The sequence below is a fragment of the Myotis yumanensis genome, unplaced genomic scaffold (assembly GCF_028538775.1).
Source record: "Myotis yumanensis isolate MYYU_CA2020_CCGP unplaced genomic scaffold, mMyoYum1.0.hap1 SCAF_3, whole genome shotgun sequence".
Classification (NCBI taxonomy): Eukaryota; Metazoa; Chordata; class Mammalia; order Chiroptera; family Vespertilionidae; genus Myotis; species Myotis yumanensis.
In genome coordinates this window covers 37,459,622-37,485,551 of record NW_027223754.1, presented here as the reverse complement: position 1 = coordinate 37,485,551, position 25,930 = coordinate 37,459,622, and the positions used below count along the sequence as shown (strand labels likewise).

General features: G+C 39.5%; 1 protein-coding gene across 8 annotated transcripts in view; it reads left to right on the top strand.

Annotated features, from left to right (window-relative positions):
• BIVM (basic, immunoglobulin-like variable motif containing) overlaps nt 1–25,930 on the top strand; it is a 30,618-nt gene that overhangs the window by 910 nt on the left and 3,778 nt on the right. For 4 of the 8 annotated variants that reach the window (XM_070408621.1, XM_070408626.1, XM_070408619.1 and 1 more), the window contains exons 2-8: nt 9,308–9,904; nt 12,146–12,272; nt 16,290–16,385; nt 16,904–17,008; nt 17,226–17,320; nt 23,849–23,981; nt 25,834–25,920. In XM_070408621.1, the coding sequence (XP_070264722.1) occupies nt 9,427–9,904; nt 12,146–12,272; nt 16,290–16,385; nt 16,904–17,008; nt 17,226–17,320; nt 23,849–23,981; nt 25,834–25,920 (1,121 nt within the window). In that variant the 5' untranslated portion in view covers nt 9,308–9,426. Of the gene's footprint in view, nt 1–322; nt 592–7,776; nt 7,789–9,307; nt 9,905–12,145; nt 12,273–16,289; nt 16,386–16,903; nt 17,009–17,225; nt 17,321–23,848; nt 23,982–25,833; nt 25,921–25,930 lie in introns of those variants that run through there. The other 4 variants (XM_070408623.1, XM_070408625.1, XM_070408620.1 and 1 more) reach the window with 3 other exon arrangements.

Below are 25,930 nucleotides of genomic sequence, written 5' to 3'. Positions count from 1 at the left end.
GCGGGCGGCGGCTCCGACCAAGTGGGCCTGGGTGGGGGGTTCCTTTTCTGCTTTCGTTTTGGTGTTTGTCATTAGTAATGATCTAAACTCGTGCATTCCAAAAGCTCGAGTCCGGGGATCTTTCCGCCCGGATACAACTGCTCATGTTCCACCAGCCCAAGCGCCTAGAGCACCCGGAGCGTCCTGGGGCGGGCAGGAGGAGGTCACCCGCCGGCCTCTGCCCACTCCCCCTGGCGGTGAACTCCGGCTTCCGGCCGAGGTAGCAGGCGGGAGGAGGGCCCCGGAGGCCTGGCCGAGAGCGCGCGGGCCGGGGAGACAGACGGAGGGGCGCGGACAGGGGGCGCAGCCAGGCTTTTTCCTCTTGGCCGGCGCCGTGTCCGCCCAGACCCGCTCAGCGCTGCGGGCATCGGGCTGCGCGAATGTCTTCTCTGACCCGGAGGCCTCCAAGCCCCACTGCGCTGCTAGCTTTGCAGAGGAGGGCGGTCGGAACACCGCTCGCCTCCCTGGGAGCCTGAACTCGACCCTGGCCAGCACGCGGGAGGACCCCCGGTATCCGTCATAGGTCGGCCCTCGGTCAGGCGAGTGGTTCAGGTCTGATAAAGGAAGAGGGGCCTAGGGTCGTGGGGAAGGATGCGAGTGGGGAGGGGGCGGTATCGGGGTGGGGGAAGGAGACCAGAAGCACGCGGGCTTAGCGTGTGTGTGTGTGTGTGTGTGTGTGTGTGTGTGTGTGTGTGTCTGGGTCTGGTCTGGCCCTCCAGCATTCCACCCTTTGTAAGGCATTTACCTATGCCTGTGTCTCAGTGGCCTTCCTTAGAGAATATAGATCATTATGGTTGTCATGTGTGGGAAGCTTTTCTGAAGACTTAAGATGTTAAGTTCTCTAAGCAAACTTGATCCTTAAAATACTGATTTAAAATATAACTGGAAAAGAATGCAACCTAGGCAGTGAGTATTCTTAGAAATGGAACGTTTAGTTTTCAAAAACATTTCAAATCGTTATTTTAGCGGTGCATTTAGAGCTGGCCATTTTATGATAACATTTTGTTTGCATACAGTTAAACAATAACTTTTGTTGCTTGTGCCATGATCTTATGAATAAACCATAACTTGATCATTACATGCTGCAATCATTAGTAAATCTTAATATAGCATCGTCTCGCTTAGATCAGGGAACTTCAATTTCACATGTGAGAAGTAGGGAGAAGAAGAGGAGGCCCGTTAGCTAAAACTCCAGTTCTTAATTACTAAGGCCACTCCTGGCTAGCCCTCCTGGAATCTGGGCTCTTAAGCCTGGGTTTGCGATAATGCCTGACATGAGGTAGGCATTTAAGAATAAGTATTTGTAGAAGATACTTATATAAATGCTGGACTTGGGAATTCAATAGTCAGGAAAACTAGACTTACAAGAGGCAAACATTCATCATATAAGCACACACATGTATAAAAGTAATGTCGCACCTGGTTAAAACCTGTGAAAGAAAGGTGCCTGAGCATATAGCATATACAGGGTGACGGGGACTATTTTGATGAGCAATGAAAGCATCTACCCTGCCCCTGAAAGTGACATTTGAAGGATATCTGAAGGATAAATGGAAATTAATTATATAAAGAGGGTGAGTGGGAGTAAACAGCATTTGGAGACTGGAAATATGGTCATTGTGGAGGGAATGCAGAGAGAGGAAGGGGACGAGGGAGGATGAGGAGGGTCTAGGTTAGGAGTGGGCTTTTGTTTCTAACAGCAGAGGGTTTTAGGCAGAGGATTCTATGATGCACGCTTTTCTTTCTAATATCTATGCACAGGTCAGGTTTGAAATGTCAACTCAGGGGGAGTAGAGGGGCTAGGAGTGGGAATGGAATTAGGAATGGTCTACAAATGCTGATACAAGGTCTGAGAAAACTGAGAGCTGTGGGCCATGGAGTGGAGGGACAAGCTACCTATCTGTACCTCACTACAGTGAGGCTATAATTACAGTAGAATACAATAATTTGCCTCTATAATGTCTCTGTTACCAGTAATAATTTGTGCTTAGTTCACTTGTAAGAAAGCCTGAGGACACAATAATACTAGCACGCTTGGTCTCTTGGAGATCTCACTGAAGTGAAGAGAAAAGGCAGGAGCAGACAGATAAGGAAAGAAAGTAATATTATAGCAGTGTTTGGGTTGTGGGATTTGGATAATTTTTACTTTCTCTGTAGTATCTTTTGGTATTTTGTAATATTTTTCTGTAATTTGTTTTACTTATGTGGTAAAATTTATAAATATTACAGGTTTTAAAAGACAAATTTCCATAAACAGTGGTTTAATAAGAAAGTCTGCAAACTGCTTTACATTTACTCTTGGCCTTTTTTGACAATATAAAATATGCTTTTATGGTGATAATCTTTTTATTTTATTTTATTTTGGTAAAAGTATAACCAAAGGCATCATTTTGATCACTGACCACTATTTAAAAACAATCAAATCCAAAACACAAACCCATAACAATGGATTCAGACTGTTAAATGCTTTATTAATCAATTGTTATGTTCTTTCTTATCTTTAGCTTCCAGAAGCTCAGCCCCTTTACTGTGCAAATGCAGTAATTTCCCTTTGCATATGTTTTTGATCAGAACATTCTCCTATATATGGTTCTAAATCAGCATCTTTCATAAAATCCCCACACTGCTACACAGGCAACTGGTCCCACAGGTAAAATTCCACTCAGTCTGAGAAAGAAAGCTCTGGCAAAGTGGAAGCTAAGCTTGAAATGAAGAGATAACAAAGGCAGCACCAGGAATATTTCTGTCTTCCCCACCAGAGTAACTTCTGTATCCTTTGCTAATTGCCCTTAACCATGACCATATTCATGCCTCATTCTACTACAACCCACCCAAACAACCCCAATGCTACAAATAATTACCTCTATCCATACTATGGGTTTTAGAGAAAGGTGAGAGGATAACAGATAAAAAGTAGAAAAATGTTCCTCTAAGACATCTGCTAAAAATCAGAAAAGCAGAGTTTGGTCTGCACACACTCAGGTACTCAGCTTCTCTTTCATCTTCCTCCACTGTCACCGTCATGCCAGGAGATGAGGAAGAAGGAGAAAGCATAACAGATTCCTATCTAGGGATCCACTATACCTACTCCTAGGATTTCTTGGCTATAAAAACAAACAAACAAACAAACAAAGAATGTTTCAAAACCATCAGAGATTCCATCTTTGTTGTTGAAGCTCCTGCCAAACAGAACCTCCTGCAAAATAACTATAAACTCTGGACAAATCACATGAAGGTTTGAATAGAGGGCATTTAAACATTCCTTAAAAATAAAGAAAATGGAATATTTTCTAGGATATGTGGAGTCCTCCTGGTATGGAAGTCTGTTTCCTTAAATTGCATGAAGGACATTCAGTACCTTCAGTAATTTCTCCTCACAGACTCAGGGGAATCATCTGTTATTTCTTATCGTGCTAGTTATAGGTTTTGTCATTCAGTATTTTGATGATGGATTTTATATAATCATTTTCCTGTAATTGGTGAAAGTTATTCTCATTTCTAATTTTTTAAGTAAGCAAATGGGCAGAGATATTAACAGGTAAATGTCAAAATGGCCACCCAGGGTGGGTTGAATTTCAAATGCTGCTCCATCACTAAAGCCCTGCAAAGTGCTCTGCGCTGGCACCTGCATCTTATTGCCTCCTACACCACCTGTAATGGTTTTATTCACCCAGGTCTTCCTATTTGAAGAAGGAGGAGGAGGAGAAGGAGGAGAAACAGAGGAACATAGAATAAAATAGCATTAATAAAATAGCATAGAATAAAATAGCATTTCCTATCAATAATCAGTTTAAATGTAAATGGCTTAAATGCTCCAATAAAAAAACACAAGGTAGCTGAATGGATAAGAAAACAAGACCCATATATATGCTTTCTACAAGAGACCCACCTCAGAATGAAAAATACAGACAGACTAAAGGAAAGGGATGGGCAAAGATATTTCATGAAAATGGAAAGGGGGGAAAAAAGCTGGGTTAGCAATACTTATATCAGACAAAATAAACTTTAAACCAGAGGCTATAGTAGAAGACAAAGAAGGACACTACATAAAGATACTAAAGGGAGCAATGCTACAGGAGGGTATAACTTTGTAAACATTATAGACCCAGCATAGGAGCACCTAAATATATAAAGCAAATCTTGATGGACGGAGGGAGAGTAGTACAGTCATAGTATTAACACTCTATTGACATCAATGGATAAATCTTCCAGACAGAAAATCAACAAGGAAACATCAGCCTTAAATGACACAGTAGATCAGCTAGATTTAATCTTTAGATATCCGAAAGCAACAAAATACACATTATTTTCATGTGCACATGAAACATTTTCTAGGATAGGCCATATTAGGCCACAAAACAAGTCTCAATAAATTAAAGAAGATTTAAATCATATCAAACATATTCTCCAAACACAATGATGCTAGAAGTCAATCACAAGAAAAACAACTGAAAAACACACAAAGACCTGGAAGCTAAATAGCATGTTAGTAAACAATGAATGGGTTACCAATGAGATCAAGGAGGAAATCAAAATATACCTTGAAACAAATGAAAATGACAGCACGACGATCCAAATTATATGGGACGCAGCAAAAGCAGTCCTAAGGGAAATTCCTAGCATTAGAGACCTACATCAAAAAACAAGAAAAATCTCAAGTAATCAATCTAACATTACACTTAAAGGAGCTGTAAAAAGAACAACAAACAAAATCTAAAGCAAGTAGAAGAAAGGACATAATAAAAATCAGCAGAAATAAACAAAATAGAGTCTAAAAAAACTACCAAAAAAAATCAATGAAGCCTAGAGTTGACTTTTTTGAAAAGATAAACAAGATTGACAAACCTTTAACCAGACTCATCATGAAAAAGTGAGAAAGGATCCAAATAAAATCAGAAAGAGGAAAAGGAACAACTGATACCACAGAAATACAAAGGATTGTAAGAAAATATAATGAGTAACTGTATCTGAACAAACTGGATCAATCTGGACAAAATGAATAAATTCTTAGAAACATAGAATCTTCCAAAACTGAATCAGGAAGAATCAGAAAATCTGAATAGACAATTTACAACTAATGAAATAAAAGCAGTAAGGTAAAAACTACCAACAAACCAAAGTCCTGTACCAGATTGCTTCACAGGTAAATTTTACCAAACCTTCAAAGATGAACTAACACCTATCCTTCTCAGACTATTCCAAATAATTTAAGAGGAGGGAAGACTCCCACGCTATTTACGAGGCCAGCATTATCCTAATTCTAAAGCCATATAAAGACATCACAAGAAAGAATATTATAGGCCAATATCTCTGATGAGCATAGATGCTAAAATCTTCAACAAAACATTAGCAAACCAGATCCAGCAATACATTAAAAAAGATCATGCACCATGATCAAGTGGAATTTATTCTGGGGATGCAAATTTGGTACACTATCCATAAATCATAAATGTGATGTACCACACAAACAAAATGAAGGATAAAAATTACATGATCATATCAATAGATGCAGAAAAAGAATTTGATAAAATCTGTCACCCATCTACCTTAATAAAAGAGAAACATGGTAATTAGTGTACGACCGCTACCCTTCCCATTGGCTAATCAGCATATCCTTATGCAAATTAACTGTCAGCCAAGATGGCGGCCGGCAGCCAGGCAGCTGGAAGCGAACATGAGGCTTGCTTGCTGCAGTGACTGCAGACTCCAACTTCCCCGCCTGCGCTGCTGGCCTCTGAGCTGGCAGTTTGAAACATTCTAACAAATATAGGCCGGGATCTCAGAGCTGGAGTTATACATTGTTTCGATTATAGAACCGAAACAAACCAGATACCTGCTCTCAGAGCTAGAGCCAGAGCTAAAGCTGGCCCAGAATAAAATAAAAAAAAGGAGCGGTTGGGAGCTTCAATCAACAACCGCCAGCCTGAAAGCAGCCCTCAGCCCCTCACCCAGACTGACCTGGCACCCCAGTGGGGACCCCCAGCCTGATCCAGGACACCCTTCAGGGCAAACCAGCCGGCCCCCAGGCCTCTATCCTATATAGTAAAAGGGTAATATGCCTCCCAGCACCGGGATCAGCGGAGCAGCGAGGCCTCCTGGCACCGGATCAGCGTGACAGGGGGCAGTGCCCAAACCCCCTGATCGCCCTGCAGCTCTGTGTGTGACAGGGGGCGGGGCCATAACCTCCCTATCCGCCGTGCTCTGTTTGTGACAGGGGAAGGCGCCCCAATTCCCTGATCAGCCCTGCTCTGTGTGTGACAGGGTGCGGCACCCCAACCCCCCCCACCCCCCCCACGGGCCCTGCTCTGTGTGTGACGGGGGGAGCTCCTCAACCCCCTGATCAGCCCTGCTCTGTGCATGACAGGGGGCAGCGCCCAACCCCTTGATCAGCCCTGCTCTGTGTGTGACAGGGTGCGGCGCCCCAACCCCCCCCACCCCCTCCACGGGCCCTGCTCTGTGTGTGACGGGGGGAGCTCCTCAACCCCCTGATCGGCCCTGCTCTGTGCATGACAGTGGGCAGCGCCCAACCCCCTGATTGGCCCTGCTCTGTGAGTGACAGGGTATGGAGCCCCAACCCCCCTGATGGGCCCTGCTCTGTGCGTGACAGGGTGCAGCGCCCCAACCCCCTGATTGGCCCTGCTCTGTGCGTGACGGGGTGGCACCGCAACCTCCCCATTGACCCTGCCTTGAGTGTGACAGGGAGCAGTGCCCCAACCCCCCAATCAGCCCTACCCTGAGCGTGACTGAGGGTGGCATCGCAACCTCCCGATCCGCCCTGCTCTGTGCATGCCAGGGAGCGGCGCCCCAACTCCCCAGTCGGCCCTGCTCTGTGCATGACGGGGTGGCGCCCTAACTCCCCAATCGGCCCTGCTCTGAGCCTGACCAGGAGCTGCACCTAGGGATTGGGCCTGCCCTCTGCCACCTGGGAGCAGGCCTAAGCCAGCAGGTCGTTATCTCCCAAGGGGTCCCAGACTGCGAGAGGGCACAGGCCGGGCTGAGGGCCCCCCCTTCCCAACCCCCGAGTGTGCAAATTTTTGTGCACTGGGCTTCTAGTCTATATATATAAAAGCCCAGCTACCGTTCTGGCGGAATGACCAGAACGACCAGAACAACTGGTGGCTATGACGTGCACTGTGGCAGCCAACCAGCCTGATTCCCCCCCCCCCCCCCCCCACCACACACCCCCGGCCTGCCCGGCCCCAATCAACCCCCAACACCCCAATCAGGGGCGGGGCTGGCTGGCTAACTGCCTGTGGCTCCTACCCCTGGTCCCCCCCCCCCCCCCCCACATCAGCTCCCAACACCCCTAAATCACTGCCTGGCTCCCTGGTGCCTGTACATTTATTGAACGCACAAGAAAATAATTATCAGTCCCTCCTGTCCCAGACCAGAGTCTCCAGAGGGCTCTGCTAATACTGCAGCCAAGGTGTGGAATTCTCCCTCCACGGCCTGCAGCCCTTTCATGAGGAATGTAGAGAGGCTGGGTGGGGATTTTGTGAAATTGCAGTGCCTCACAGATTAGGTGAGCTTTCAATTTCTCTTTGAAAGGGGCGGCGAAGAGGACCCACAGGCTTCCAGGAGCAACAACAAAGGGTAGACACATTAAAAAACAAAAACTTTTAAAGAAACAGACATGAAGATCATGGGAAACTGAGGGCAGAGCCCCAGGAAGAATGCAAAAATCATTAAAGGGCCATCATTCATTTTGATATATGTTTGCAAACAACATATAAATAACTTCATCTCATGGTACGTGAAATGCAAAACAGTTCTGTTGTGGGTTTTCTTTTTGCCATCCTGAAAGTATAATTAGATCCAGCTGGGAGAAAGCTATATCTTCCAGAATTAGATCCCACTCGATGGGCCCCCATCAGGGTGGGCCGGCCGGACCACACCCATGCACGAATTTGTGCACTGCGCCTCTAGTTTATGATAAAAACTCTCAGCAAAGTGGAAACAGAAGGAATATATCTGAATGTAATAAAGGCCATATATGGCAAACCCACAGCCAACATCATAGTCAATGAAAAAAAACTACAAGTGTTTTCCTTAAGATCAGGAACAAGACAGGGTTGTCCACTTTCACCACTCTTCTTCAACATGGTACTGGAAGTCATAGCCAGAGCAATCGGACAAAAAGAAGATATGAAAGGTATTCAAATTTGAAAGGAAAAAGTAAAACTCCTTTGTAGATGACATGATACTGTGTATAGAGCACCCTAAAAATTCCACCAAAAAACTACTAAAACTGATAAATGAATTTAGTAAAGCGGCAGGATATAACATAATTATCTAGAAATCAGTTGCATTTTTATACACCAATAGTGAACTATGAGAAAGGGAAACAAAGAAAACAATCCCACTTACAATTGCATAAAAATTATAAGACACTAGAGAAAGAAACTGAAGAAGATAGAAATAAGTGGAAGTATACCTGGTATACCATGTTCATGGATAGGAAGAATTACATTATTAAAATGTCCAAACTACCCAAAGCAATCTATAGAATCAAAGCAATTCCTATCAAGAATCATACACTATCTGATTCTTTGTGACTGGCTTTATTTACTTAGCATAATGCTTTCAAGGTTCATGTTTTAGCATGGTTCAGCACTTTATTTAGTTTTATTGCTTAATAATATTCCATAGTATGGGTGATAGCACATTTTTTATTCATTCATTAATTGATGGATGTTTGAATTATTTCCATTTTTTGTCTATTATGAATAATGCTGCTGTGAACATTTGTGTAGACATGTTTTCACTTTTCTTGGATATATAGGAGTGAAATTGCTGGATCACATGGTAACTCTATGTAAATGTTTCAGGAACTGTTTTCCAAAGTGACTGGACCATTTTGCACTTCCATTAGCAGTGTATGAGGGTTCCAATTTCTCCACATCCTTGACAATCCTTATTATTAACTGTTTTATTATCGTCATACTGGTGGGTGTCAGGTGGTACCGCATTATGGTTTTGATTTGCATTTCTGTGCTTAATGATTGTTCTTAATTTTCATGTGTTTATTGGCCATTTCTATTTCATCTTTGGAGAAATGATTCATATATGTTGCCCTGTTTGTTGTTTTTATTCTAATGCATTATTTTAAAATGATTTTAATAGGACAGATGGTTACTGATCATAGGCATATAGTAGTTGCAAAATAAATACTATTGACTTAAGGCATATGACACTTGGTACATTTTTTAGGGCTCTTTGTAGTGTCTGGTGGATTGTTGATCTCTCTTTCTCCTCTCTCTTTTCTTAGGAGCCCATTTTGCAGCTCTCCAGTTTTTGTAGAATGCTGTAAACAGTTGTCACAGTTTTTCAAGAAACAAAAAGAGTTGCAACTTCCTCCTCCTAATAGAACTTTTACAGTTGCATTCAATGCCTAACGATGCAGAAGCAGAAAGGGCAAATGATTCTGGAAATCATGAGCACAAATCTGAGAGGAAGTCTCCTGAAGAGAACCTACAAGATGCTGTACAATCCTTCTGCACACGTGCCTCGGGAGCACCCTTGGCTGCCAAAGGAGATGGCCATTATCCGTGGAGCTGTCCAGTGACCCATACTCGGGAGAAAATTTATGCCATCTGTTCGGACTACGCCTTTCTCAACCAGGCAACCTCAATCTATAAAACTCCAAATCCATCCCGCACTTCTTGCCTCCCTGATAGTACCTCTTTATCTGCTGGAAATAATTCATCAAGATACATTGGCATCCCAACTAGTACATCAGAAATCATCTACAATGATGAAAATAGCTTGGAAAACTTATCCAATAGCCTGGGCAAGCTACCTCTCGCATGGGAAATTGATAAATCTGAATTTGATGGGGTGACCACAAATTTGAAACACAAATCAGGTAAGGAAGGAGACATGAAGTTCACATGTGAAAATAATAAGAAGACACTATCTTGTTTAATCTTGCCATTAAACATGGTTTTCCTTTTTTAAAAAAAATACTGAATAGGGAACATTGCTATCATCTTATCTATCATTGTAGTTAAAAGATGACTTTGGCCATGGGACTTTTGTTTAATTAATATGTTGCCATTGGAAACTTCAAACATTACCCTTGCATTTTTAGAGCTCTGAAAAATCTAGGATGCTCTAGAATACAGGTATTACAGATAAGTACATGGTGACCCAGAAGTAGTTAATAAGGTGGTTAAAATAACAGACAACTATTTTGTAGTTTTGCAGGGAAACGAATTCATCTTTCCCAATTAAATATCTAGTTTTATTTTTTGTCATATAACATTGAGACTTTTTTGTTACAATTTGTTGAGTACCCCACAAGGTCTCCAGGTACCCTTTAGTAGGTTGTGCACTGTCCAGTTTGGGTGCTCTTTACCTAGGGCAGTGGTCGGCAAACTCATTAGTCAACAGAGCCAAATATCAACAGTACAACAATTGAAATTTCTTTTGAGAGCCAAATTTTTTAAACTTAAACTATATAGGTGGGTACATTGTTATTAACTTAATTAGGGTGCTCCTAAGCTGGCCTTTGCTAAAAACGTCCTCAATCTGATTGTGGTACGTTCGCTGAGGTCGACCCCTTCCAACTCTCCCATCCACACTCGTCTTGTATACTTGTTTCGTCTATCTCCTTTCGTTCATCCTCTCTATATGTCCAAACCATCTCAACATACCTTTCTCAATCCTTGACACTACATCTTCTTTCACTCCACAACATTCCCTAAATTTAACTTAATAAACTTTACTTAAAGTTTTAAGTCAACTTCGCACTGTACGTGCGCTCCCGCATGTGGTATTTTGTGGAAGAGCCACACTCAAGGGGCCAAAGAGCCGCATGTGGCTCGTGAGCCGTGGTTTGACGACCACTGACCTAGGGAGTTCACCTAGGGTGCAGTGCATAACCTTCACAATTGCATTGTGGTGGACCTCTGGCAGATACTAATGCTTTCACCTCTTTCTTTTTGAACTCACAGTAACACAGGAATTTTATGAAGATATTATTGCGTTTGTTATTATGACATTTTAGAAAAATTAGAGAAATTTCCTGTATACCAATAGTTTCTAAGTTCCGACTGGTTTTGAGTTCCAATGGTGATTTCATTGTACAGCATCTTAAATGAATAAAATGGACGCTTTTCCATGTTTGTTTTCTAGGCATATGTTTATATAATGTACATATCATAACTGATGAATAACTATAAAAATAAAATACTAGCTTTTATTTAATTTTTATAACAGACTTATTTCATTTAAAATATAATATGTGTGACATTATTAAAGTATTTCAGCATAGCTATCTGAAATGTTAATGGCATTTTAGTGAAATGAGGCTCAGATGTTATTAATATTTTAATTGATGTCATTTTTTACTGAATAATACATTAGCATGGCTCAGAAATGAAAAGCATAAAAATTAAACACTTAAAGTCTAACTCTTATTTTTGTCTTACTTTTGTCTAGCTCCCAATTCCCTCCCCTCATAGGTAACCACTATTACTTATCTTATGTGTCTTTTGGAGAGAGAGAGACACACGCATACACACACACACACACACACACACACAGAAAAGAGACTGTTTTCCACTCTAGTTCCTGGTGCTAAAGTTGCATTTTAATAACACACACGGGTGCATCATTTTTAATCCATTTTGTGGGCTCTGTAGGCCTGGAGATATTTTTAAATATCACATCATTGCATTAGTGGATCTAATGTTTTTACTTTTTAACAGAATTACATTAATGTGGTTTTATTGTTTTATAGAAAGGATTCATTTTCTGGAAAGTGCTCTAGTTAAATATTTTATAGTTGATAATTTTATTTTCTAAATTAAAAGATTTTGTGAATGATTCATGTACTAGCTAAGTGACCCGCTTAGGAATTGGAATATACTAGTATAAATCTGATAGGAAATAACATTCATGGTTGTTTAAATCTGTTTTTATTTTCTCTCTGTAAGGTAGGAGAGAATTTATGAGGATACATTTATTTATTCAATATGTTTACAAATATCATTTTTAGAACTAGTGGCAGCTACTTTTTAATTTTGTTCAACAATTAGTATCATTGTCCTGGCAGTTTACTTCATATCAAGCATTTTGCTTATTTTATACTCTTATATTTTAGTCAATGTAAAGAAACAAATTTCCAAGAAAAAAACTTCAGATAAAAAAGGAAGACATCAAAGGGAGTGGCCTCAGCATTCTCCTCTTGAAGATATTAAGCAGCGGAAAGTATTAGACCTCAGACGATGGTAAGCTCTAAAAATTGATTTTTTTCTTCCTTAACCATAGTACCAGTGTTATACCTATTAAAGTTAGCAATATTTCCTTAGTATCTAATTCCTAGGCTAAATTTAGATTTCTCAGATTGCTCTGAAAATGCCTTCACACCTGGTTGTTCAATGTGGGACCCAACTATGAACCATACTTTCTGATAGCTTGTGGTAGCTCATATGTCTCTATTAAACCAGAATAGTCTCTACCTCATTTTAATTCTAGGTTGATTGACTTATTGAAGAGACTTGGCCAGATATCTTGTAGATTGTGCTACCTTTTGGATTTGTCTGATTTTTTTCATATTAATTTTTCTAAATTATTTATATATCCTCAATATTTTTGAAAATTAGATGTTAGATATAAAGACTTTAATGAGGTCCTGCTTGAACATTTTACACAAGAATACTGCCTAAATGATCCTGTGTCCTTTGTATTATATTACATCAGGAGGTTCATAGAACTTGGTGATCTAATATTAGAGATTCTAAAAGTGATTATAGGATTTAGGAGGTGACAACCTTAGCCTACATTGTCCAGTTATTTTCCCCCTTCTGCAGCCATGAAGTAATCAGAGGGGTGACAATGGCATTAGGCTAAGAGCCTGTTCCTACCAACTTTTCATCTAATGGTCTTAGCCAAATCTATTGACGATCCTTGCCTGAATCCTTGTTGTGAAATGGTGATATCTCAAAATTCTATCTTTCTTTCTGCCTTTATTAGCTGGCATTCTTCTAATAAGAAGAGCTTTCCTTTATCAACTAGGGATATCTGGTCACCTTAAAATAAAGTTCCTTTTCTCAAGAAAAAAAGGTTTAATTTGTGATAGCTATAAAATTGCTGATCTCTGATTTGAGGTTTTAAAAATTCTATTGTTTGAGGTTTTAGAAATATTAAATATTTTCACTTATTTAATAAATATTGGGTATGGCTGAGACTACAAAGATACATAAAACATAGTCTTTGTTCTTTTAAGGTTTGAAATCTAGTTGAGAAGAGAGGACTAAGCAGGAAATGTAAAATATTTCAAGCAGTTTATCAGATGATGGGTATGAATAAAGAAAAAATATGAGAGGAAGAAATGAACATCAGAAGGCTTCCCTGAAGAGTTGGGTCTAAAGAGAGGAAATCTGAAGGGATGGAGGGTTTTAGGTCTTTGAATGGATGGTAAGAAAGTGTCTGGCATGTTGGTAATGAAGGGTAAACCAGCTTATCTGGAGTGAGACTCAGAGAAGCTAAGAAAATTGCCCAACCTCGGCCAGTTGCGTAGTGGTTAGAGCATCAGCCTGTGGACTGAAGGTTGCTGTTTCAATTCTGCTCAAGGGCAGGTACTTGATTACCTGCCCGGGTGTGTGTGTGTGTGTGTGTGTGTGTGTGTGTGTGTTTGTGTGTGTGAACCAATTGGTATGTCTCTCTCACACCAATGTTTCTCTTTCTCTGTCTTTCCCCCTCTCTTCCATTCTAAAAATCAATGGAAAAAAACATATCCTCGGATGAGGATTAACAAACAAAAAAATTCCCCAACATCATGTGGTGAGTAAGTAGATCATATATTGGAACTGAAAAAAGCCAGACTCCAAATTCTGTTTTATTTATTTTTTGTTATTCCTAATCCGAGGATATTTTTTCCATTGATTTTTTTTAGAGAGAATAGAAGGGAGGAGAGAGAGAGAGAGAGAGAGAGAGAGAGAGAGAGAAAGAGAGAGAAACATTGATGTGAGAGAGACACATCGATTGGTTGCCCCCCACACACACCCGGACTGGGGTCAGGGATTGAACCTGCAACCCAGGTATATACCCTTGACTGGAATTGAACCCTTGACCCTTCCGTGCCCAGGTGACACTCTAACCACTGAGAAACACCAGCCAGGAAAACTCTGTGATTTTTAAATATATATATATTTTATTGATTTTTTACAGAGAAGGGAGAGGGAATAGAGAGTTAGAAACATCGATGAGAGAGAAACATGCATCAGCTGCCTCCTGCACACCCCCTATTGGGAATGTGCCCACAACCAAGGTACATGCCCTTGACTGGAATCGAATCTGGGACCCTCTAGTCCGCAGGCCGATGCTCTATCCACTGAGCCTAACCGGTTAGGGCAACTCTGATATTTTATAACACCTTTGATGATCTATTTCTCGGATATTGGGCTAAGGATTTAGATTTTTTTTTCTGGGGCATAAATAAGCCATTGGTGATTTCTTAATATAAGGATATTTACAAAGATAAATTGGTAGTAGTTAGTATGAAAAGTGTACTGGGAAAGAAACACTAGAATAAAAAACATTACTGTTAGTTTCTTTGGAGCAAATCTGTACCCATTTTTGCTTCTAATTCCTTAGACTTAAGATTTGTTTTAACAACAAATATGAATAGTCATATGAATATGAATAATTTAATAGTATAGCATGTGAGGCCATAAAGACTTGGATGGGATAGGACAGATGGGAGAAATAACCTGAAGGGAAAAATTACCAGGACAACAACCTTATTTCCCACTAAGAATATTACACAGAATTAGGGTTGTAATAGAAAGACCCTTAGAAGATAGAAGGAAAAGTGTTAAGCTGATCATGAACAAGACCAGTAAACAAGTTGGAATTGATGAAATACAAAAAAAATCTTAAGGATGCCTAGGCTAATCCTAAGGCTTTGTGAAGAATTGTTTAAAGTAGAAGGGAGAGATTTAAATATGATAGAATATGTGTTTTGTTTTAGTTTTTTTACTTCACTACTTTCCTCAAACCCATGAAATCAATAACAACAAGATGGAAAATTGTCTGTGTTGAAACAAGGAAATATCAAAGTCTCCACACCATACTTGTCCAATTCTGTGTATTAACTGCTGGCATAAAACAATGCAGATTTCCCTAAAGTTCACGTGATGGTCTTGAAACCATCCAGTGACCCTTTGGTTAGATCTAGGTGTCTGAGAAGTCGCATCAGTGCTGAAGCATTGGAGTTCTTTGTGGAAATCTAGGTCAAGGCAACAGCATTGCAGGGAGGGTCGCAGAAGGAGACATCATGCTGATCGCCACTTGATTATCTTACTCCCCAACTTCCAGCTGAAGACACTGCCTCTGGATAATTGCTGGGGAGGTGGTGATTGCAAGAGTTGAATGCAGGCCACATACTTCCTGATTTCAGAACATACAACAAATATACAATAATTAAAACAGTGTGGTACTGGAGCAAAGACAGACATATAGACCAATGGAATAGAATAGAGATTCCAGAAATAAACCTTCATGTAAATGAATAAAATATCTTTGGCAAGGGTGCCATGACCATGGAATAGAGAAAGGATAGTCTCTTCAGAAAATGGTGCTGGGAAAAGTGGATGTCCACATAAAAAAGAATGAAGTTGGACCCTTATTTCACAGCATACACAAAAATTAACCCAAAATGGATTAAAGCCATAAACGTATGACCTAAAATGATAAAACTCATAGAAGAAAACATAGGGGACAAGTTTTATGACCTTGGATTTAGAAGTGATTTCTGGGATATGACCCTAAAACCACAGGTCACAAAAGCAAAAATAGACAGAAGGGGACTACATCAAACTTAAAAACTTCTCCGGGTCAAAGAAAACAATCAACAAAGTGAAAAGGCAACATACAGAGTGGGAGCAAATATTTGTAGATCATATATCTGATCTACAGCTCAACTGGGAATTTGCACTGAAATTTTTGTAGTTGGTGTCTACATTTGAATACCATTATTTTCCCCCCATTGGTTTAGATAACATCTACTCTAACTTAGTAGTAGTCATACTTAGCTCTCTTTATTAAAATGAATGATTTATTGTTTATGCATTTATGATACGTTTAATAAATATAAAAATATTTTAAGTGAATAAAGATTTTATATTGGTTTAAGTGATCGAAATTTTCATTATGTTAAAACACTTTTAGTTGCCATGAGAGTTGCATATTTATATGCCTATTTTGTATTCATTCAAGTAAAGAAAAATCTTTTGTTTTCCCAGGTACTGCATAAGCCGACCACAATATAAGACTTCTTGTGGTATCTCTTCGTTAGTTTCTTGTTGGAATTTCTTATATAGCACAGTGGGAGCTGGAAAGTGAGTATGTTAATTTATTGGTATCTAAACTCCCATGCTATTTGGTGTTGCTTTTTCTTTTTTTTTTTCTTTGTTGTTTTTTCTTGATCTTTCTTCAAACCCTTTTGTCGAGGGCTGACTTTCAATAGACCGCAGCGAGGGAGCTGCTCTGCTGCGTACGAAACCCCGACCCAGAAGCCGGTCGTCTACGAATGGTTTAGCACCAGGTTCCCCACTAACGTGCGTTGCGTGAAGGGCAAGGGGCGGCCCCTTTTCCAGCCACACCCCGTTTCCCAGGGCTTTTTCTATAATGGAAGGTTTTTAAGGATAGGTTTTTCATAAATTGAGGAAAAACTACTTCATTTTGTTTTAAGTCTTTTAGCTAAGATATATGTATGCATTATTTTTGATAAAATAAAAATTAAAAATATTACCCAAATTCTTTGCAAATCAGACAGACATATTAATATTAGCATTGAGACAGGTTATGTTTGCATATGGTTGTAATTGTAAAATGAAAGGCAATGTTTCTTTTGTAGTCTTCCACCGATTACTCAAGAAGAAGCATTACATATTTTGGGCTTTCAACCCCCATTTGAAGATATTAGGTTTGGCCCTTTCACTGGAAATACAACACTCATGAGGTATGAAGCCCTTGCTTAGAGACATATTTTATTTCTAGTTCTATAAAATAATAATGCTGTAGATGCGTGTTGATAGTAAACCATGTGTGCAGCTGCCAGGCCCCAACCTGTAGTAGATATACCAAACTTGGGCTCTGCCTGAATTTCTCTAGAATTGGAATAGTGCCATCTTTATTATGGAACTGTTTCTATGAGCAAATCTTCTCGTTATTTTCAGATGGTTTAGACAAATTAATGACCACTTCCATGTAAAAGGATGCTCGTATGTTCTATATAAGCCTCATGGGAAGAATAAAACAGCTGGAGAAACTGGTAGGTAAACATATAGAAGATTAATACACATGTACATGCATGTGTATTCATACATGTTTTAAACCACCTCAAAGATTAGCTGTTTTGACTATGTAAACACTAAACACAGTCTGTTACTTTTATGTCTTTTTATCTGAGGGAGAAATTATAATAGTAACGTGTAGGGCCCTTTTCAATATACAGTTTAATATTTTTCTTTATATTAATTTTTATTAATTTTTAAGGAGAGAGGAGGGGAGAGGGAGAAAGAGAGAGAAACATTGATGTGAGTGTGAGATATCAATTGGCTGCCTCCTGCACATCCCCTACCAGGGATTGAGCCCGCAACCAGGGCATGTGCCCTGACTAGGAGTCCGACAGCCAATTTTTTGGTGCACGGGACAACACTCAACCAACTGGCCATACGGCCAGGGCTACAGTTTAATATTTTTAGCTCTTCTCATCTTTATATGTAGAGCTTTTAGACTTGTAAAGTATGTCATAAGTATTGCTTTAATACATTATATTGTTTGGGTCCATGGGGTGTGTGAGTGAATGTATGTGTGTGTGTATTTGCGCACACATATGTCTTGGTAAAACTCAGAAAGCAGCACAGAATTTGCAGTTCTTTTTCCTAAAAAGGAATGCAAAGATTTTAGAGTATTTGATGTTAGACCTGCATAACAACAGGAAAATGGACTGTGAAAGTGACAAAGTTCTATTATGGAATTGTCTTGTACATAACAGAGTAATGGAGTTGATTTTAAGGATTGTTTTAGGTGCTAATTAAATTTGCATTATTTTACCATCTCACACCTGTCAGAATGGCTATCATCAACAAATCAACAAATGACAGGTGCTGACGAGGATTCGGAGAAAAAGGAACCCTCGTGCACTGCTGGTGGGACTGCAGACTGGGTCAGCCACTGTGGAGAATAGTATGGAGTTTCCTCAAAAAACTAAAAATGGAACTCCCATTTGACCCAGTGATCCCACTTCTAGTAATATATCCCCAAAAACCAGAAACACCAATCAGAAAGGATATATGCACCCCACTGTTCGTAGCCGAACAATTTACAATAGCTAGGATTTGGAACCAGCTTAAGTGCCCAGCAATAACTTTTAATGCTGTATTTTCCCAGTTTTATTCCTGTCTTCATTTTCCTATTGCAATATTTGACTCCTCACTGTTTCTTTCTCTATGTCTATTTTCTGAAGGATGATTGATCTCCCTCCCCCCTCTGGGAATGTTCTTATCTTCCTCTTCAATAATCGTTGGTCTTGTGCAAGCCCTGCTTTATCTCTGAAGCTTTCCCTGCCACTTTAGAAGCCGATCCCTCTTAATTCCAATAGTAATGATTGTTTGCGTCTGTCTTGTGGCATTTGGCACATTAGCCCTTCTATCATGTTGCATCTTTTTAATGAGTCTGCCCAGCTCCTAGATCACAGGGACTGCCCCTAGTAACCCTATGATTCCTTATGTTGCCCTGTGTCCTCACACGTTACCCTAGAACAGCGGTTCTCAACCTGTGGGTCGCGACCCCTTTGGCTGTCGAACGACCCTTTCACAGGGATCGCCTAAGACCATCCTGCATATCAGATGTTTACATTATAATTCACAACAGTAGCAACATTACAGTTATGAAGTAGCAACGAAAATAATTTTATGGTTGGGTCACAACATGAGGAACTGTATTTAAAGGGCCAGAAAGTTGAGAATCACTGCCCTAGAACTTCTGATTGTATTCAGAGGAGGTGTGGTGCATGTGTCAAGCAAAAGTCTTTTCTGTTCTCTCTCATTGTGGAAGAAAGAGTTGCAGAATTAGGCTTTTCTTATTTGTCTCTGGGATATGCAGTAGTGAAAACCATTGTCAGTTGTTGCTCATTTAAAAAGTACTTTGAAATGTATCTCTTTTTGTTTGAGTTATTTTTTAAGGATCGTTAGGCCTGTTTTCCACAATAGACTTTATGTTTTCTTGGGGACTATGTTTCTTTGATTTTATAACACCCCCATTCTTGCTGACATGTTCATTTTCTCAGCTCACTCATGGAATAAAAATAAAATCCAGGGATTTTGACAAAATTAACAGATCTTGCTGTTAATATGCACTCAAGTATGTTTTTCAGAGATGCAATTACTTACAATAACAGTTTGTGTTAGAAGTTGTCAACATTAGTTTCAAACTATTGGCTCCCTTCTTTTTTTTTTTTAAAATATATTTTATTGATTTTTCACAGAGAGGAAGGGAGAGAGATAGAGAGAGTTAGAAACATCGATGAGAGAGAAACATCAATCAGCTGCCTCTTGCACATCCCCCACCGGGGATGTGCCCGCAACCCAGGTACATGCCCTTGACCGGAATCGAACCCGGGACCTCTCAGTCCGCAGGCCGACGCTCTATCCACTGAGCCAAACCGGTTTCGGCTCCCTTCTTATTTTTTACTTATTACTATTATTATTATTATTAATCACTTATTTTTATTCAGGCAGCTTCAAAGTGTTGCTTCTTAGCTACCAACATTTGTGCCAGAGAAGTCTAGATTCATTTTTTAATCAGCTAGCTTGAAAATTATACTAATGTTTGTGCATTTTTATTCTTCCAGTAGGTATTGTAACTCATTGTTTTTGCTTCACAGAGAATAGCTACCTCTGCCCAAAACCCAAATAATTAATGTATATTCTCACTGGGGCCACTGCTGCCAGCTTACTGCAGTGCATTAGCGCATCTCAGGTGGACTTGGCATTAAGTTTTCATATTCCTCATCCACTGGTTTTCTCCAATTCATAATAGACACAAGGCCAGATAAATCTTTTTAATGTATAGTACTAATAGATCTCTTTCTTTTTAAAGAGCTCTCCAGTGCTTGCTTAAAGCATCAATACTTTAGCATCATTCAAAGCCAATATAGATTGGCCTTCCACTGCTGTCCTACATTTCCCAGTTGTATTTAAAATATTTTCAAGGGAATAAGAGCCTTGCAGGATATTATGTTGGTGGATTATAAAATCTGGTTCTTGTCTTTCAAGGTGTAAAAATACATTCTAATAAGTTGCTCTAGAGTTCTTTATAGTCCTTCTATAGATGATCAAGCTCTACAGAAGAAACTCATACTAAACTCAGTGAATATCAGAATGTTGGTATATTAACTTAGAGTGATAAACGTAATATCAGAGATACCAGAATTCTCTTGTTGGCTGATTAGGACATATACTGCAGGCCAGCTAACTCTAGTAGTGTTTTTCTCCTTTCTTTATACCATACAAATTACAATAGCTAGGATTTGGAACCAGCTTAAGTGCCCAGCAATAACTTTTAATGCTGTATTTTCCCAGTTTTATTCCTGTCTTCATTTTCCTATTGCAATATTTGACTCCTCACTGTTTCTTTCTCTATGTCTATTTTCTGAAGGATGATTGATCTCCCTCCCCCCTCTGGGAATGTTCTTATCTTCCTCTTCAATAATCGTTGGTCTTGTGCAAGCCCTGCTTTATCTCTGAAGCTTTCCCTGCCACTTTAGAAGCCTATCCCTCTTAATTCCAATAGTAATGATTGGGGCTGTACATTTTGTAGTGGCTGCTTTGTTGCTTAAATTTCAGATTTTTTAGATATACTCTGGTCTGGAGTGAACATCTTTCTGAATTTAGTTTACATATGTAACACATTTATATGTCTTGTCCTAAATGGAATTATTTTATTGGATGACCATTTGAATGCATTAAATACTGTATTTACTATCTTTTACTTCAAAGGATGATCTTTTTATGACTTTGCCCTGAAATTCTGGGGGTGCCTCTCTATACTGTCATACCCTGTATTTTAAACTACACTACTTGATGTTCTCTGGTTATATCCCTCCCCTCCCGTGATTTTGGTTTTCTCCTCATGCTCTTCCTTCTGCCTAAATTGTCGAAATCCTTCCACTTCAATCATTCCATCTTGGATGCCTCCCCTTCTTGATTCCATAGACCTGATGTGCACTTTCTTCTTTGAATTGCAAACCTTTATTGTGGCACTGTCTTATTCTGCCCTATATTAAAGTTACTTGTTTTATCCTTCTATGAGGACAGCTTCACATATTGTGTTATTATTTGTTTTTTGTTTCCTGAAGTTCCTGATATAGTTAGTAGGCGCTCATAAATTGCGTACTGAATTAAGTTAAATAAGATTTCCTCTTACTCTAGACGGGTGGCTCTCAAAATATGGTCCCTAGACCAACATCAGCATCACCTGGTACCTTACTAGACATGTAAATTCTTGGTCCCCATCGCAGACTGACTAGGTCAAGCACGATTGATCTATTGTTTAACAAGCCTTGCAAGCCCAAATTTGAAAACTGCTGTAGTCTTTCTAAAAAGGTGTTATCTAACCTCTTTATCAAGACCTTAGAAATCTGGAATACATTCCAAGACATTAAACTAATCGCTAATCCAGTGCCTATTGCAAGTACCTACTTCACAAGACTATGAGGGACTTCAGAATGAGACAGTGTCTGAAAGATACAATATGGTTGTTGTTTACTTCTGGATTTTTCTGTCCCCTAGATTTCACTTCCCCCATATCTTTCTCATCTTTCATGTTTGAGCTTAAATGCCATCACCTCCAAGGAGCCATCACTGAATATTAAAGCCTGGTGCCTGAGCCTTCCTTTAAGCCAGCACCCTATTTATTTCACTTAAAGCACAAACTACCATCCATAATTGTTTTATTGTTGGTGTCCTCCACTGGACAGTCAGCTCCATGAGGCCAGGAACCCAGCCTGTTCCCTCCTGTCTTACCAGTGCCTCACACATGGGAGGATTCAATAAATATGTGTTAAAAAAATAATTGCTAACCATACTCACAATACGGAAGTGAGCTGTTTTGTATTACATCTGACTTAAGGAAGGTGTGAAACACAGATTTCCATTGAAAAGTTATATACAAGTTCTTTCATTACAATTTTAGTCATTTGGGAAATTTTTTTTATTTGGCATTTCCACAATTTTTAAAATATCTACTCTTCCTATCATTGTGAAGCAGAATTCACCAAGCATTGGATTGTTCACCCACTAATAAAAAAAAATAATAATAAAAAAAATATCTCGAGTTTTTTCCTAAACTGGTATGTGCATAAACATTTTTTGGATTTATTGAATTTATGAATAGTCTAAATCTATGTACTTAAATTTGTTCACTATCCTAGAACCTATCTGCAAATCAAGTTCAGCTATGGGAATGAAATATTGAGTATCTTCTGAATTTTAGTTATTATTTTTCATTTAGAGCTTCCCTTGGGTGTCGAGTTTTAAATTGTCAGGAGAACCCAAAAAGAAAGATGTGTTTATCATTATAAAATAGAGATTTTAAGCAGAAAAGACCACCTTGCCATGCATGTATGTTCTGATGGTAGGCCATGAGGCAAAAATCTATGGGAAAGATGGATGAAACCTTAGAGAAGAGTTTAAGACAGAAATGTTATTGTGTCTGTGGAACTCATAACTTGTGTGCATCTGCAGGGGTGGGGGTGGGGCTCACCTCCTTGGCTCTGCTACAGCCAGTGACCTGCAGTTCTTAGAGTTCTTCAGCTACTTTAGTGGCTAGAAAGTCAATCAGAGAAACCATGATTTGCAAGCTTTCATCTACTTCAACTATTTTTAGGATTTCCAGTTTCAATAGGCTATTTGTTAATGAATAATTTAGTTTCTTCTAAGAGATGCAGGATACTGAAATCTCAGTTAATGGCTTTAAGTGTTAAGTGCTGGTAAAAAGTTGTTGCTTATGGTAATTCTTTTGAAATTAGCTCACAAGTAATATAGCCATGGGAAACATACAAGGAGGAACAATTATAAGAGGACACCCTGGTACTTACTACCTGTCTGCCTCTCCTGATATTCTTACCTTGTGAAAGCTGCTCCTCCAGTCCGCATAACTTTTGGAGAAAGAGTAAACTGTATGTTAGTGAGAGGAAGTTTCCATATTTGGAACTTTATCATCTGGAATCTATATTCATATATCTCAGTGGTCATCAAACTGGGATGTACACACTGTAGAGCTGACCATTGTGGTAAGGAAAGAGCATACTAGAATGTCTATATTTTAATCTAATTTAAAATTCATACTTTTTGTATATCTTTAAAAAAACACGTAATAGTACAGTAGTATATGCACAGAGTTTATAAACAAAAATGCTTGTAATGGGCGTGTTTATTCAGAAATGTCTAGTGACAGATGTACTCAACCAGAAAAGTTGAGACCATTACTATATGCACTAGGTATATACGATAATTAAATTTCATAGACAAGTATGTGTGTTATTAGAAGGTTTTGGTAAGCAAGGTATATTTCAGTTCTTTAGTTTGCTATTCTGTTTTCCTGTATATCAGTATGAAGGGTGAAGCTGAAAATAAATCCATTCATATTTTTTGGCATCATCAGTAGCTTCTCATTTCCCCCCATCCATGTCAGTGTGTTCCCAGTAATGTCTTCGCTGTCTTTCAGTTGTTAACTCGTCCTTTGGATAAAGCATGGATAGTGCTTCATGGTCCTTCTGTCTTTGTTTTTGTTGTAGCTTCAGGGGCCTTGTCGAAGTTAACTCGAGGATTAAAAGATGAATCCATGGCTTATATTTATCATTGCCAGAATCATTACTTTTGTCCGATTGGCTTTGAAGCAACCCCTGTTAAAGCCAATAAAGCATTCAGGTAAGCATTTCTGTATGTTACGTGGATACCTGACCATAATATGTGTTGTAGAAAGCATTTAAGAAATATTTAGTGCTTAGAAATCGGAAGACTTAGTGACTTGCTTTCCTTATATGAAATAATATTATTCTGTAAACATTTGAGCTTATTCTTTTTTTTTGTTTTTTTGTTTTTGTTTTTTATATATTTCATTGATTTTTTACAGAGAGGAAGGGAGAGAGATAGAGAGTTAGAAACATCGACGAGAGAGAAGCATCGATCAGCTGCCTCCTGCACATCTCCTACTGGGGATGTGCCTGCAACCAAGGTACATGCCCTTGACCGGAATCGAACCTGGGACCTTTCAGTCCGCAGGCCAACGCTCTATCCACTGAGCCAAACCGGTTTCACCTGAGCTTATTCTTTTGCAGAATTGCATTTGATTGAATTCTGCTTATTTCTTTGACAAAATTATTTATTTAAAAAATGAATTTATTAAGCCGACTGAATTTTAGTACTCTTTCCCCTCCTTAGCAAGTTTTCTTCATGCTGGGTTGATATAATGCCAGGATAGTTAAAAGCAAAGGAAGAAGAGTCCTATTTGAGAATGGTGAAAACAGAGGCCATGAATACTTTTAGTAAAAGTATTGCTAGGCGTGGTTTTCTTCACCCAGCTAAGGTTCTGTTTTTGTTCTGTTTATTTTTTTCATACTTGAGGAGGAAGAAGAGGTAGCACTCTCCTCTCAGGGAGGACTGAAACTCAGGCTGGGAGAATATGGCTTGGCCATCAGGGGGATAGGATGGATTCTTTGAGACTGGACACCGTGTGAACTTTGTATCCCACTCAAGGCATTTGGAGTTGGGCAAGAGTGGAGGGTTGTGGGGGGATCCCGAGACAGGCAGGATCGAGCTGGGAGAAGCAGGATGTTGGACATAGAATTTTGTGAATGTTGGGTAAGAGGAAAACTACTTGGTTTCTCCAAATCCCGAAATGTTTTATTCATCTCTCTGGAGGTGAGGTATGTTGTTTCTTATGTGGTTTCACCCTGCAGTGTCACCTTATTCCAGACATCTATCACATGCAAAACATGAAAAACTAGGTACTTCTACTTTGTACCCTATGGAGGAGCATTTTCCACCTCTGCCTGAATCTAGGGATCACCTGAGATGCTCTTCAAATTGTGAAAATCCTTGCCTGTGCTCCACTCTTTTTTAATTTTTTAAATATATTTTTATTGATTTCAGAGAGGAAGGGAGAGGGAGAGAGAGATAGAAACATCAATGATGAGAGAGGTTCATTGATCGGCTGCCTCCTGCACGCCCCCTACTGGTGATCGAGCCCCCAACCTGGGCATGTGCCCTTGACCGGAATTGAACCCGGGATGCTTCAGTCCACAGGCTGACGCTCTATCCACCGAGCCAAACCAGCTAGGGCTGTGCTCCACTCTTGACCCATCTGAATTAGAGTTTCCCAGGGCAGGATTAGGGCATCACTATGTTTAAAAGTTCCACAGGCGAATCGCTGCTTTAGGGTTTTATTTTTAGGATGCCTTTTGAGACTTTTTAAATGCCTAGTAAAAGAGAGTAGCTGAAGAATTCTCAGAGCATGCTAGGATTCCCCCCCCCTTCCCCCCCCCCCCCCCCGTTTAGATCCTGAGAGGTAGTATATGTCAACTTTTTTAGCCCTAGATTTTATAGAAGTCAAGACCAACATTTAATTTATGCTTTCTCTTTGTGTTCAGACATTTGCTCAAGCCCAAATTCCAATATCTATAAACTTTAATATGTATTTTATTAATATATAATTGAAGCATTATTTTCAAGTGAGTAAATGACCTTTATTAAACATACTGTGAATGTATTTTAAATCTAGCAGGGGTCCCCTCTCACCACAAGAAGTAGAATATTGGATCTTAATTGGAGAATCAAGTAGAAAACATCCTGCTATTCACTGTAAAAAGTATGTTAAC